General features: G+C 41.4%; 1 protein-coding gene across 1 annotated transcript in view; it reads left to right on the forward strand.

The window, feature by feature from the left end:
- The first annotated feature begins 213 nt into the window (after positions 1–213).
- The window catches only part of LOC126263271 (tubulin beta chain-like), a 72305-nt gene continuing 56102 nt past the window's right edge, over positions 214–16416 (forward strand). The window contains exons 1-2 of the mRNA XM_049960357.1: positions 214–319; positions 8602–8957. Coding sequence (XP_049816314.1) covers positions 8652–8957 — 306 coding nt within the window. The 5' untranslated portion in view covers positions 214–319; positions 8602–8651. The remainder of the gene's footprint in view (positions 320–8601; positions 8958–16416) is intronic.

Genomic DNA, 16416 nt, shown 5'->3' on the forward strand with positions numbered 1-16416 from the left:
TATTACTCCCAACCCCATCTCCCCCATTGAAATTTATTATTTTTTTTCGAACTCTAAACCACCAAAAAAATGCGTGAAATTGTACATATCCAGGCCGGGCAATGCGGAAATCAGATTGGTGCAAAGGTAATAAACTCGGCTTCCACTGACTCTAAGATACATCTCCAGTGTGTCGTTAATTAAAGAAGTAATTTTGTTGATTTGTTTCAGTTTTGGGAGGTAATATCTGACGAACATGGGATAGATTCCACAGGCACTTACAACGGCGACTCCGATTTACAGCTGGAACGCATAAATGTCTACTACAATGAAGCAGCAGGTAAATTTCCAAAATTAATTGGTAGATATTGATAAGTTCGTTTATATTCTGCTTTTTAGTTATATTTAGAAAACATACAGCCACACTGCATGTTACGCAAAGTCGAGGCACGTTCTTTCTAGAATAGCATGTGTGGTCCGTATTTCATAGACTCATTTACGTCGGAGGTACAGTCCTGTTTTACCAAATTATGAAATTTAACCGATGGTGGCTAAAGTAAAGCTGACTGTGCATTAATGAAAAATTGTTTTACTACGTCCCTTTTTAAGTTATTTAGTATACACAGGAAAAATGCTACTACTGTTCAGAAATTTGCCAGTGACGTTATCTTTGCTAGTCACCATATACCTCATGCTGCTAGTCAGTTGTTAGCTGTTTTTACAAGGCAGGAAGTTCCACTGCGGCATTGCCGATCCGTACGATTGTGGTTGTCTGATCAGTAAGCAAGAGTGGCGTCACAAGCAAACATAATTTTCTGATAGTCAAGTCTCATGACAACATTGAAATAGTTCCAGTGTCGCCTGCTACTATTTGCCAACGTCACAGTCATCGTATGATAGTCGTGTGACTGGCTGTTCCAGATTGGGTTGCTTTTGCCTCTAATATGTAAAAACCGCTGTTAGTGTCTCCGAGCTTTTACTGTTAATTTAAATGGACTACTTATCACAGTTCCGTGTTTTCCATTTATTGCAAATTATAAATAACAGTTCAGATACTGTTTAAATTCAGTGAGTAGCTCTAATCGCATTATGAATCTACGAAAACGAAAGCAGTTCAGTTGGTGATAATTCAGAGAGGATGGAGGCGATATTTGTCGCAATATAGGCGCGAAAAAGCTTCCGAATGGTTGCAAAACTCTCAAAAAGCATTTAAAATTCAACAAGCTAACGATGGAATAATGGAATTTCAAAAGCCGTGCAGCACTTCAGCAATGCAGCTCAGGCAAACCATTCAGTTGTGTATTTCTAAAACAAGGGACATCCTTTGAAAGGTATACTGATTTAAATTTTATATCCCCCTTCTCAGAAAGAAGGAAGTGCCCGAAATAGCTGGATACGTCGTTCGAGAAAATGGCCATGGTCTTACGTGAATCCATACCTAGGATACGGAACTTCAAATGCTACCGTCTTAAATAGCGAGGTATCTGTACTACATGTTAACTTTTCTTGATTTACGAGGGTTGGAACATAGTGGCAACTATTTATTGACAACCGATACAAAAGAGTTACATGTTTGCACCTGTTACTTGTTACTGCCCTTCAAAGTAGTCACTAGCGTTGTGCAGAACCCGTTGCCAGCGATGTTGAAGGCGTAGTATACCGCCTGTTCTGTTGATGGTGCGAATGGAGCGGTCTACTGCCTGTCGAATCTCTGGAACAGTCCTGAGGCGAATGCCGCGAAGTGGTTCCTTCATCTACGGAATCAAATCAAAGTCACAAGGACTTAGTCCGGGGAGTACGGTGGATGATACAGTACTTCCCAGTCCCATCGACCGAACATAGCAGCCACAGCTTGCGCTGTACGCGCCCGCGCATTGTCGTGCAAGATGATGGGTGGGTTGCGCAGAAAGTGTCGCCACTTCTTTCGCAAAGCTGGTCGCAGGTGATGCTCCAAAAACGAACATTAATACTGTGTATTGACGGTCTGACACTGTCGTGCTGGCACATTCAATCTTGATCCAACTCTTGTTCCTGTATGGAAAACGTAGTGACACCGTTACGTTAGACCGCTCGCTCACAAGTGACTTTCCCTCGATTGTGCGCACGCCGGTGGCGTGGGACGGGGGAGTCCATTTTCCCGGAGGTAAGTTAGGTATGTCAACAACGTGTGCTATCAGCGACAATAGTGGATTCCATTGCATAGCGTCTCCATAGCAGTGTTGCCACTATTTAAGTTCCAACCTACGTATAATAGAGTAGAGTGCGGAGGAAGTAATATAAGACAATCATTACGCAAATGTTCCTACAGTGTTACACCCAGCTATGTCGCCCGCCGTAGTGAACGAGCGGTTCTAGGCGCTACAGTCTGGAACCGCGCGACCGCTACGGTCGCAGGTTCGAATCCTGCCTCGGGCATGGATGAAAGTGACGTCCTTAGGTTAGTTAGGTTTAAGTAGTTCTAAGTTCTAGGGGACTGATGAGCTCAGAAGTTAAGTCCCATAGTGCTAAGAGGCATTTTGAACCAGCTATGTCAGATCACTAAAATTAACAGCAATCAGTCTTAACAACTTTTGAGTGTTCCCGCTAGTGTTGCCTTCGAATTAGGGCGTTGAGCGCTCAAAAAGGTTTACAAATTACATATACTTTCTGCCAATGTAGACCGACAGGGGAAAGCTGAATATGCTCTGCATCTCTCACAATGTAAAATTAGTCTGCAATGCATACTGACTTAAAATATGTTTCAGTTGTGTTGTGGTCTTCAGTCCGAAGACTACTTTGATGTAACTCCCATGCTAATCTATCGTACTAAGGCCCTCTGATCTCTGCATAGCTACTGCAATCTGAGTCCATTTGACGCTGTTTACTGTACTCTAATCATGATCTGCCTCTACAGTTTTTACTGCCCACACTTCCTTCCACTACCGTATTGGCTATTACTTTGTGCTTCACGTCGCATCCTTCCTACCAATCCCTTCTTTTACTCAAGCTGTGCCATAAATTCCTTTTCTGCCCAATTCGATCCAGTACCTTCTTACTAGTTACTCTCTCTATCCACGTAATCTTCAGCATTCTTACAGGAGCACCGCATTTCGAAAGCTTCTGTTCTCCTCTTATCTGAACTGCTCATCGTCCACGTTTAACTTACCCACAAGGCTACACTCCAGACATATACCTTCCAAAGAGACTTGCTGACCTTTCAGTTTATATCCGATGCTAAGAATTTTTTTCTTTCAGAAATGCTTTCCCTGCTACTGCCAGCCTGCGTTTCACATCTTCCCAACTTCGGCCATCGTCAGTTAGTTAGCTGTGCAAATAGTGACACTCACATGCTCCTTGTAGTGTCTCATTTCTTAATCAAATGGCTCTGAGCACTATGGGAGTTAACATCTGTGGCCATCAGTCCCCTAGAACTTAGAACTACTTAAACCTAACCAACCTAAGGACATCACACACATCCACGCCCGAGGCAGGATTCGAACCTGCGACCGGAGCGGTCACGCGGCTCCGGACTGAAGCGCCTAGAGCGGACGGCCACACCGGCCGACATTTCTTAATCGATCGACTGAACTGTATAGATATTACCTTGAGAAGATATTTGATGAATTCTGCTTTCAACGTAAACACATTGTCGTTTTTACGTTATGAACTTCATTTGTCGAGTCAAAATTCGGCTTGTTGTAAGAGGATACGATGTATAGTTGATTCACACGGATGTCAACGAGCGCAACACTGTTAGTATTTTTTTTTTTTGACAATTCTCGAGCACCTCAGCTAAGAACAATTGATCTTATTTATGGCGCACAACAGTGACTGCTGTTTATTACCCATCCCAGTTTCTAGCATATGAAATAGGTTTTGCAGCAACTGAAGCAAGCTGACTGCAAAAGTGTTTTCTGTTTTTTGTGCCTACCACTGGACAGTTGAAATACGTATTCTCTCCAACATTAAGGCCATTTCCGAAAGTTACATTGGCGCATTTCAGTGGAATTTTGCTATAAAATTAACTTTTCCGCGTAACGGAGACCTTCACTTGCGCACCTCCTCAGTATCTAACTGAAAGGAAACAGCATGTATGGTCAACGAATGGGCGAGAGATTTTTGTTTTCTCTTAGCAGAAACCTTGAGCTTCTTTTTGCATCAGTTTACAGTGTATCCGCAACATTTCGGAACGGCATACAGTCTTACAGCGAAGGTTGTTGTGGGGGAAGTCTGATACTCTCCAAGTTTTTACAACGAACCAACAGATGGCACTAGGGCTGGGCAAACGATACTCGCGTTCGAACGGGCTCGAGATTACCCGATATGCCGCAGCAGTCGATACCGTATCGAGCCTGCTGGAACAATATTTGACTCACAGGGCACAAGCGCAAATCACAGGCGATAAACCTCGAACTAGCCACACCAGGCTATTGCTCTAGTGAAACATATGAGGAATGAGCATTAAATCCTACTACCGTAGAAACTCCTGTTGAGTTTGATCAGCAAATCTACAGAAAGAATTCTTAGGCGGTATTACGGACGATATACAAACGTTTAGGCTGATTTTTAAGTTACGCCAACAATCAGGGGCAAAAACGTTGTCCTTCAAAAAAAATATTACTTTGATGCGGACTCAGTGCAATATTTTATTCGATTATTAGAGATGATTTGCCAAGTAGACTCATATTAGAATAACTGGTGAATGTATTACCAGCTTTTAATCAGCTTAAATAAGGGATGATATCATTTAAGATGAAACAAAAAAAAATCAAGAATTAAATGTCTAATAAAAGAAATAAACCATATTATACTGCCTGAAATTGCGATCACAGGAATAAAATACAGTGACAAGTCCCAACGTGGAGATATACCAACAGATGTCGCTAGGTCGTGGGGCCACCGAAAGATCGATTAGAACCCGAGGTTTCTCATGCTGTGACGTAAGCTTCTGGACCAGTTCGAGTCGTGTTCAAGCACAGCAGTAGATGGTGCTATTGTGATGCTACGCTACTGAAGTTTTAAAATTTGTTATTTAATATTATTAAAGCAATGGCAGTCCAAAATATTGGGCGAGGAGTCTGTATAGCTCAAGTGTTCAAATACACAGTAATTTTGAAAAAAAAAAAATCGGAATTTCTCGTAAAAGTTACCGTAGGAGGACAATGCTTCGATTCGCTTCGTTAAACCTTTATCAGCCAACTTAAGAAATAGAGAGTTTATAATTGGTTTGCAGAATTTCGTCGTGTTTACTTCAGCAATGAATTTCGCGAATATCTACTTAAGTAGGCCGTTGGGGCATTCATACGGATATAGAAGATTCCAGTACATTCGATTCTGCATGAACATTTCGCTGTTTGGAAAAAATGCCGTTTCAGCAGAGAAAACTTGCACATATTCTTACAAGCAGTAAACTAAGCAGTAATCAACTGTTTTGGTGTTTGGAAATGACCGCTTATTTCTTTGGTTGCGCTGGACGTGTCGCAACCATTGTATTAGAAAGTCGAACAATTAGTACTCAGTGATGTACAGTATGTTTTAGCCCATTCATTCACGAAAGTAGAAACAGCATCAGAAAACGTCACATCGTTCACCCCATGACAATGCCAGCCGCCACACAGTATATAAAACAATATCACATTACCTAATATATGGCGTAACAACTACTTTTTGTTTCTTATGACAAACAAAATATGCGTCGACAGCGATTTTCTCACCGCAAGAAACTGGTGACTCCTTCCAAAACCACATTCTTGAGGTACGAACGGGTGTAAAAGACTATCAATTATATCCCCCCCCCCCAAAAAAAATCTAGATTTGCTTCTTAACAGCACTTAAGTAGTGTATATTCATTGACAATTATCATTATCATCATTGTTGTTATTATTCGAATTTGTCTAATCAGGACGACGTGAAACAACTGAATTATGACATCACAGTCTTTTCCTTTTCCTGGCATCCCAATATTGCTTGCTCTCTGTTGTTCTTTCTTTTGCCCATGTCTTTCTTCTATGCTTTTGTGTTTCTTTTGGAAACTCTAGATTTTTCTCTCTCTTCCCTGAATTCGTGTTTGTTTTCTATGTCTTTGTCTGTTATTCCCAACTCCTGTATATCATTCTTAATTTCTATAAACCATAAAATTCGGATTTTTGTTAAAGAATTTGGATATTTTTGTCGGTCGCTTGTTATCCATTCTTTTTCAGCGACGGTGAAATGTAATCCTCCACCTTCTCAGTGTATCTATTCCCAGTTTTTCATACGCTCCGTTGCTGCTTCTCAATTGTCAAATCCCATTTTCATACTTTGGACCCAAACATTTTCGAATTATTCTTTTCTATTTCTTCTTCATACTTAACTGTTAAGCTGTGTCCATGGGAAGGCATTCGGAGATTAAAGACACCCGGTTTTAATCATCACATTGTAGTTCCTCGCTTTTGTATTAATAGACGAGGAATATCCATTGTAAATGTTCTTTGTTAAGTGAAATGAAATTTCAGTCTTTTCTGTCTCTATTTATGGTAGCTGCTTTGTCCAGAGAATTTGGCTGGATTATTCGTCTATAAATTATGATTCCACATACTTTGGTGCAGCTTTAACCCGTTGGTCATGTATACAATTTTGTCAAACGAAATTTGTGATCTAGCTGTTCCTGCTACTTGGAGTATGTCTATCACTTTCGTTGCTTGTGGTAAGTTCTCTTCTAAGATTGCTAAACCATGAGCGAAAATTAAGCAGTCAGTTTCAAGGTTCTCAAACTCTTTCTTCCAAGTTTCACTTTATGTATTCCCTCTTCTTCTGTTCATTTTCTTCACTCGTTTTACTTTCTCCAAAACGCAATTGAATGAAAATGGAGATACACCATCCCCCTCCCTCACGTTTGCTTTAATTTAGAAAGATTTTGATATTTCACCAAAAAATAGAACTTTAGAAATTTTGTTATTCAAAGTTTGCTTATTCCATTGTTTGTTAGCTCCAGATTCTTCTGGGACATGAATAGTGAGTATGGACAATATTATTTTAAATATTATTTTTCATTTGTGATGAAATAAGTGTATGATTTCACGAGAGATGGCTCCCGGTAAACTTACTTCTATTCAGCATCAGTTATATGCCTTGGTTTTCAAGTGGTACGGAATACATAGGTCTGGTTGTTCGGCAGGGCAGGAAGCGAGTTTGATTTGCGCACTTTCTTCTCTTTTTAGGGGGAGGAGGCAGCTTCCGTCTTCAGCACTTTGTTGAGTATGCCTTTGGTTATAGTGCTTCATTAAAATAGCACACAGCGTCTTGTTTAAAACTTATAATGTTTCCGGAGCTACTGCATTTGACAGTTTTGGTCTCTGAAGCCAGAGAAATATTATGAAGCATAAACACATGCCAATCTCAAAAACCGAACAACTTTTATATGGAAAACGTTTTTCTGTAGTTTGTTTCAACATGCATGACACTATCAATAATGATTCATTTATTGTCCTTAATATATATAATAGACAACAATTGCGCTGTTCTGTAAGTTAGCTAGATAATGCAGTTGCAAGCCCGCATACCCGCATCCGAGAGCCAATTTAGGTCTCCTCTAATTCACCTAAAGTAATCAAGGCAAAAGTAAGTATAATTCCTGGATATAGAGGATAGTTCGATATGAGTCGTGGGATTTTCCTCATCAAACGTGCTAAGCTACAGGTTAGTCTGTCACCAAAACAAGGGTTTTTAGTATCGATTTCCTTGGGTTCGCCAACTCACGATCAGATTGTTACCTTGCAACCTAACCTAGACCTCGGGCGACACTTCAGATCAGACTGTCACCACAATCGGGCTTTTAATTATCACAACCAAAATGCTACCTAGAGGTCGGGCTAAGCTACTTATCAGTGTCACCACAACTAGTTTTTTTTTTCTGCCAAACGGTGACGTGGCACTATGAATTTACGGCACTCACCAAAGCCAACAACTCGTATCGAACATCCTTCTAGACCCCATTTCCTTTTAAAATGACACGACTGGGTTCCTCCCTTATCCTGTCTGGACTCTGGCCTAAACTTTTAGGCTGGAGGTTTTAGTGTATTGCAAAGTGACTGGCTCCTCCCTTTCTCCTTGCGGTCAGCCAGCCACTACCATCTGCTATATTGTTTTAGCTCCCTCTACCACTTTCTTCCTGGGTTGTCCATGTTTTACTGCTGGCAGCATGCTTCGTCCCACGCTTCGGTGTGGGTAGGCACATATTTTTCCAAGCTAGTTTCCTGTGTCTTACGTTCTGTTTTATCTTATTGTACTGAGTCTTTTCTTGACACCCATCTCAATCTGTTACTGAGCGGGCGCTAAAGACCTTGCCGTTGTGCGCCCTTAAAACCCTCTCCATCATCCATCTTATCCTTTACTAAGACGAGCTTTTACTTCTCTCTAATGACATCGTTGGCGGCAGGACATTTTAGTTTATCGCTTGTCAAAGCATTATTAAGCCAAGAGGAAACTTCAACGTAAAATGCAATGCCAACCTTCGTGAATGTTTAGTAAACTTTCTCTTTACGTAGTTGGCTAATGATAATTTAGTTCTGAACGAAATATAATTTTAGCTCGTTAAAGATATACTACTTTTGGTAAGAGAATCTACTTTTTCACTATACAGGATGTATGCCTCTGTTACCGCAGGAGGAAAGTACGTGCCACGTGCCATACTTGTGGACTTGGAACCTGGAACGATGGACTCAGTACGATCTGGCCCCTTCGGCCAGCTCTTCCGTCCGGACAACTTCGTGTTCGGACAGAGCGGTGCGGGCAACAATTGGGCGAAGGGTCACTACACAGAAGGCGCCGAGTTGCTGGAGTCCGTGTTGGACGTGGTCAGGAAGGAGGCGGAGAACTGCGACTGCCTCCAGGGCTTCCAGCTGACCCACTCTCTGGGCGGCGGCACCGGCTCCGGCATGGGGACGCTGCTCATTGCCAAGATCAGGGAGGAGTACCCCGACCGCATTATGAACACCTTCAGCGTCGTGCCATCGCCTAAGGTAAGCTCCTAACACCATTTCAAGTTAAACTCTACATTCACGGCGGCCCAAACTGTCGGAAATGTCCCCAACCAATCCTATACCCCACTCTCACCGAAAGTTACTGTTTAGACGGTAGCATTTTTCACTACTTAATAGCACACGTCACTCGGCGGCTCTTTTAAAGTTCCAGACTATTGATCCAGACGTCTTCGGTAATACTCTAGTCAGTCCAAGGACTTTAATCTGCAGCTTTTCACTTCTGGCAGCCTTTGTTGATGTGGAAAATGCCAATTGAACCGTGGTTCGGAATCCGCTTTAAACTGTAGGTCTTCCTACAACTGAATGGGTAAGTCAGCTCAAAGATTAGAGGAAGGCAATGGGCATACCGCTTCTAATAGAAGTAAGCCTAGTGAATCACTGTGGTGTTAAAACCAACCTTCGTGTTGATGGTAGCTTTACCATTACCTTAGTGGCACCTGTAACATGAAGAGGCTAGTGTTAATCAACCTCGCAGCGGATAAAGAAGGAATGATGCATTCAATCTATAGGACGAATCATCAAACTATGAAAGAAAAAATCACAACCGTGAGGCTCAGGAGCTGCAGGAATAGCACGAGATTGCTTGACTTGCTCACAATCAAGCCGATGAGGTCTTGTCATTCTATTGTGAAGAGGCTAGTGTTCGTACATTGGCAGAGATGTCAGTTATAACCGTCAAGTACAAAGTGTTCACAACTATGATGCACAAAACTTTATTTCAGACTACATCGTAATGATAACTTCCATTTTTTTAAAATTTTTTAACGCCTGTGCTTCTCCTCAACTATAGCTTGAATCTGCACTGGTGTGCAAAACATGTATGTAACTTACTTCGATGAAACTCGGGCCACACATAGAAAAAACTGCTACAGTATGTTACAGAAGACAAATAGAGATAACAAAAAAATGTTCAAATGTGTGTGAATTCCTAGGGGACCAAGTCCCTAGACTTACACACTATTTAAGCTAACTTACGCTAAGAACGACACACACACCCATGCCCGAGGGAGGATTCGAACCTCCGGCGGGAGGGGCCGCGCAATTCGTGACATGGCGCCTCAAACCTCGCGGCCACTAAGCACGGCTACAGATGACACATCTACGAGGGGCGTTTTAAAAGACAGTGCAAAAATAAAAACTACTTACGTGTTTGGGGTAAATCTTTTTTAATTTTCGACATAGTCTCCTTTTAGACTTAAACACTTCGTCTAACGCTGTTCTGATTTGTTGATCCCTTCCGAATAGTAAGAATTGTCCAAGTCTGCAAAATAGCTATTAGTTGCTGCAACCACCTCCTCGTTTCAATAAAATCTTTGTCCCGCCAGCCATTTCTTCAAATTGGGGAACAAAGTCTGGAGGATAGGGGGTATGTGAAACGAGTTGGAATCCTATTTCCATTAATTTTGCGACAACTGCTGAGGTGTGTGCTGGTACATTGTCATGGTGGAAAAGGACGTTTTTGCGGTCCAATCACCGGCGTTTTTCTTGCAGCTCGGTTTTCAAACGGTCCAACAACGATGAATAATATGCACCTGTAATAGCTTTACCCTTTTCCAGATAGTCGATGAGGATGACCCCTTGCGAATCCCAAAAGACAGTCGCCATAACCTTTCCGGCCGAAGGAATAGTCTTTGCCTTTTTCAGTGCAGATTCTCCCTTGGTAACCCATTGTTTGGACTGTTGTTTGGTCTCAGGAGCATAGTAATATGTCCATGTTTCATCCACAGTGACGATTCTTCCTGAATCCTACGGTTTCTTCCTGAACAGCAGCAAACAATCCTTGCAACACTTCACGCGATTCCGTTTTTGGTCAAGCGTGAGCAATTGCGGAACGCACCTTGCGGATAGCTTTCTCATGTCCAAATGTTTATGCAGTATATAATGTACCCGTTCATTCCAAGTGCCCACCCCACTAGCAATGTCACGCACCTTAACTCTTCTGTCATCCATCACCATATCATGGATTTTATCAATGATTTCTGGAGTCGTAACCTCCACAGGGCGTCCAGAAGGTTCAGCTTCACTTGTGCCCATATGGCCACTCCGAAAATTTTGAAACCACTAATAAACTGTTCTAATCGAATGTGTAGAGTCACCGTAATTTTCATCAAACTTCTATTTAGTGTCTTGAGGCGTTTTGCCTTTCATAAAGTAATGTTTAATTACCACACGAAATTCTTTTTCGTCCATTTTTTAACTGTCACTCCACTTCCTTGATTCTCACGAATGCCAAACACAAAGAAATAGACCAATATGGCTGAAGCTTGGTGTGCGTTCTTTCCAAAGATGCTGCTAACTAAACATGACCTCGATACGCGCCGGTGGTGCCATCTCTCGGACTTTGCACGGACTTTTTAAACGCCCCTCGTATTCAAAGACAATAACAGCACTAAGTCACTGCAATTCATGATGGTCCCCCAGTCATTACAAAAGGCGGTACATGGTTCTTAATGCGTGTGCGATCACCACGGACAGCAGTGCGTGGCCTGAAACGTGCACCCGTGCTGGGACAAGGTTGGTAAAGAGTTGTTGTGGCAGGGCGTGTCATTCCTCTACCAGCGCGGTTAACAGCTGAATGGTCGTTAGTGAACGTGGACGTGCAGCAATACGTCTCTCTACCGCATCCCATTGATGCTCGATGCAATTTCAATTGGGGGAACGGTCAGAACAGTCCATTCATCGAATGTCCTCTAGTTCCAACAGTTCCTCCACCTGCTCTGGTTGATGCGGTCACACATTGTCATCAACAAAAGTCAAGTTAGGGACAAATACACCCCTGGAATGGGGAAGGAGTGCAGTGTAATAACAATATTGGCTGATGACTGCCCGTGCAACATTATGCCTCCCTATGCCGTAACATCTGGACTACCCAAACGATCGTGTTCAACAGTGTTCCTGGGTGCATAAGTGTTCGCACTTCTCGCCGTATAATAAGGGCACGTCCAGCATAGCGGCGACTCAAGTGTAATTATTGTCTTAGGAGAAAAGTGTTCAAAAAATGTTTCAAATTGCTCTGAGCACTATGGGACTTATCATCTGAGGTCATCAGTGTCCTAGAACTTTGAACTACTTAAACCTAACTAACCTAAGGACATCACACACATCCATGCCCGAGGCAGGATTCGAACCTGCGACCGTAGCGGTCGCGCGGCTCCAGACTGAAACGCCTAGAACCACTCGGCCACTCCAGTCGGCGAGAAAAGTGTCCTTTACGTTCGCCTCATTGCGTATTTGTTGCCTTACTAAACTGTACCAGTTCTTTCTACGTATGGTCCAGATTTCATTAAACAGCGTTACTTAGCAGTGACACATCATGCGAAAGTTACTTTCGTCCTTAAATTTTGCACACCAGTGTAGTTTCACTGATGACTGGAACAGTTAAAACCAACTAGTCAGTAGTGCTTTTGTTGGGCGTACTCTACAATTTTATTTACAATAAAACATGAAGTTAAAGGTGGGCTCTGGAAAGAACAGAACCTAAGCATCTTCTTAAGTTTCTGTTGCTGTTACAAGCCGGTACTTCCAAGGAAACACATAAGAACTTGAAAAGACTATCACGAGGGAGAAAGGATTAACATGGCAACAACCACGGGAATACTGGACAAAATCAAGAATACGAAGCAGAATAAGACTTCTATAACTCAAAAGTCAAAGTCATTATATGCATATTTATGTACAGTGATAAATTTCCGCATTTCGTAAGTGTCAGTAGTAGCACTAATGTAGCTTGCGTGTGATGATAATTTGGAGGCTCTGCATGTGCAAAATTACCAGGCAGTTATTGCAGTGGTCATAATTTAGAGAAGGCATGTGCTGTACAGTATCTTATCGTTTTATGAATGTATTAAAATTACAGTAAAAAATGAAGGTGTTCTGGAGTCTGGTCGAAGCCTGGATTAAAAAGTTCCATTATTTTTCAATATAAATAAGTATTAAGTCTGGTGAGTTAGAAACAGAATCAGGCTACCTTGTTAAAATAGGACGCAGGTTAGTAATTAAGTGTTTATATGAGCAACCAGATTGTTACAATAGTAGTTAAATATTGCAAATACGATACATAAGTTTGTTAGCAGTGAAATACCATGGTCATGTGCTAATAATTTAATGTTACTTGGGTTTACATAGTTTTTCCAGGGGTATTTGCACATTTCCCACCAACATAAAGACAGTCTTACGTATCGAACAACTAATTCGACTGCCCCCAAGTGACAGGAATGTTTTAGAACACTTTACGACAGACAGGCTCGGCATTTTAAGTATACTTATCAGGAGAACTGGGACTATGTAACTGCAACGATAATGGTTGTTAAATGTAAAACGTGCCATGAACACAGGGGCAATTTTTATGTTTGCTAGTTCAAATAAGTCCTTAGAGTTACTACCTGTAAATCGAAATAGGAGCACAAGATGTAACTCAGTTCACCGCACTCTGGGCCGATGCTTCCTAAGCAAATTATTGAGGAGCGTGAAATACAATTTCCACCGTCAGACATTAGCAAAAGATTTTACGGTATATTGATAATTTTTACTTATGGACCGTCTGACAGCAACAGAATAAAACACAATTTTAGTGCCATACGCGTTTCGCCTTTATTTTCTGCAAGGCATCATCAGTGGCAGGTTGCGTGGACAATTTCTTACATATTACGCTCCTGTTGCATTTTTGGTGTTGTTCTTCTTCTTATGAACGCCAATTTGCGGTTTTTCCACATTCCATAGCACTATGCACTGAACGCTTATTTTAATGCACTGAGGAAGACAGGACTTCAAAAGTTGAAGATTAGCAAAAGATCTTTCAGAGAATCCTAATTTCGAAGCGCCAAAGAAACTGATATAGGCAAGCGTAATCAAATACAGCGCTTCGGTCGGCTACGCCAATATAATATTATTCTTGTTTCTTATAGTTTCATAAATTTGTGTTTTACCGCATTTGGAACGCAACATAATTTCGCGCGCGGAGAGTTTGTCTTACTCACTCGCCTCGATTACATTAATCGTTTCGTTAGAGTTAACGACACATACCGTTCGTTCCACATCATGTTACAGCATCTCAACCTTTAACTGGGGATGTGGATGTTCACAGCATCCCAGGTGTAAAAGTTTATTGGTATTTAGTGAAAATGTTGGTCACACTGTTGAGCGCCTTTTTACCTTTGATGAAAGGTATGCACATTGTTGCGAAACCATTGTTCGTGTTTTTAAAAGTACACAGTACTGTACACAACAAGCTTCAAAACGCTAGGATGGTTCAAATGGCTCTGAGCACTATGGGACTTAACATCTGAGGTCATCAGTCCCCTAGACTTAGAACTACTTAAACCTAACTAACCTAAGGACATCACACACAGCCATGCCCGAGGCAGGATTCGAACCTGCGACCGTAGGGGTCGCGCGGTTCCGGACTGAAGCGCCTAGAACCTCTCGGCCACAGCGGCCAGCGCTAGGGTGCTGATAACACGCCACCTACCTAGTAGTGCGACTTCCATTGTTGAGTAGTGTACATCATGATGTGAGATGAGAAGCAGAGACGTCTTAGAAGGAGTTAAGTTTTTAATGAAGATGAAGACTGTGAGATTCCAGAGTTTGAAGATTCGGATGACAATGAAGAAGAACAGTGTGAAGAAAGCGATCATGCAACTGCAAGCGGTCAATCTGATGACGATGCTAGTGAAGATACGGCTTCCTCCTTTCCAACAACACCGGAGAGGTTTATGCTTGGTAAGGATAAAGTAACTACATGGATGACTACATCTAATCCTAATAATATCAGAACAAGGAAGCAAAATATAGTAACTCAGCTTCCTGGTACCAAACTTAATTGCTAAAACTGCAAGACTGCTGTAGAATGCTTTGATGTGTTCACAAATGAGCAAATAATTTTCTCAATAGAAGAGTGCACCAACCTTTACATTGACCGCATTGAGGCCTTCTTCAAGAACAAAAATAGATGCCGGAAAACAGATGTAATAGAAATTCGATCTTTCATTGGGCTATTTATAATTGCTGGTTCTTATAGAGCAGCTAAAATGAATTTACAAGATCTGTTTTCTGCACAGGGACTAGGAGTAGAAATATTTCACACTACTATGTCACAGGACAGATTTTTGTTCTTTATGAGGTGTTTGGGATTTGATAATATTCATGATAGAGGGCAACGTAAGGAACTGGATAAAATGGCTGCAGTACGGGAAGTATTCACCTTGTTCAACGAAAACAGCAGAAATGCATACAGCCTTATGCCACACTGGATGAACAACAGGTTCCCTTTAGAGGTAAATGTCCCTTTTGGTGTAATTTCGTAGCAAACCAGCTAAATACGGAATAAAAATGCAGACATTAAGTGATGCAAGGACTTGGTATCCATCTCAGATGGAAGTGTATGGGGGAAAACAGTCTGAAGGGCCTTTCCAAGTTACTAATTCAGGTAAAGACGTCGTTTTGAGGCTTACTGAGGGGCTTCAAGGAACTGGACGAAATATACCCACAGATAACTGGTACACTACTATCTTGCTCGCTGAAGAATTACTGAAAAAGCGGCTAACACTTGTTGGCACAGAGCAAAAATAAGCCCCAGCCTCCTACTGAATTGGCTGTCATAAAAGGGAGAGAAACTGCTTATACAATTTTTGCTTACAAAGAGGACATCACTTGCCTTTCATGTGTTCCTAAAAAAGGTAAAAACGTTATACTACTGTCGACAATGTATCCAAATTCCAAGAGTATTGACACTACAACAGGAGACAGAAAGAAATCTGAGATCATTACCTTCTAAAAGCTTACAAAAGGCGGAGATGACACAGTTGACAAGTTGTGTGCAACATACACCGTAGGAAGAAGAACAAAACGATGGCCATTAGCGGTGTTCTTTCGGGTGGTAGATATTGCTTGCATTAATGCTCAAGTTATAATGAAGAGCAACATCCCCAGTGCTGCTGCGGAAAGAAGGCAATTTATAAGACAGGTGGGGCAGGAGCTTGTGCATCCTCAGGTTTTAAAAAGAGCTTCAAACTGGGTTGTACCAAGATCCATCCGGCTGCAGGCAGCTAAGATCTCAAATACGGAAGAGTTTATTCCAGCAGTTCAAAGTAATAAACGCACATCAGGAAGATGCACAGTTTGTCGAAGAAATGCTGACAAAAATCAATTTCTTCTGTTGCAACTATAACCAGTTTTTGTTTTTAAATCATATGAAAAACATCTGCAGTAAATGTATCAATTCAGAATCTTCTTTCACTGATGATGAAAATGTTCAGTGTTGAAATGTGATTTTTCTCTAGGCTTTTGACATGAATGATTGTTTTAAGTTATATAAATATGTATGTTGCTTTGTCTGTTAATATCTCTGTATAATTTTAAAATGGTTAAAGCTTTTCTTATTTGATTAATTTAAAAAATAGTATGTATACGAACATTTGAAACCATTTCACTCATGTTATTG

The sequence above is a fragment of the Schistocerca nitens genome, chromosome 6 (assembly GCF_023898315.1).
Source record: "Schistocerca nitens isolate TAMUIC-IGC-003100 chromosome 6, iqSchNite1.1, whole genome shotgun sequence".
In the NCBI taxonomy this organism is placed as follows: Eukaryota; Metazoa; Arthropoda; class Insecta; order Orthoptera; family Acrididae; genus Schistocerca; species Schistocerca nitens.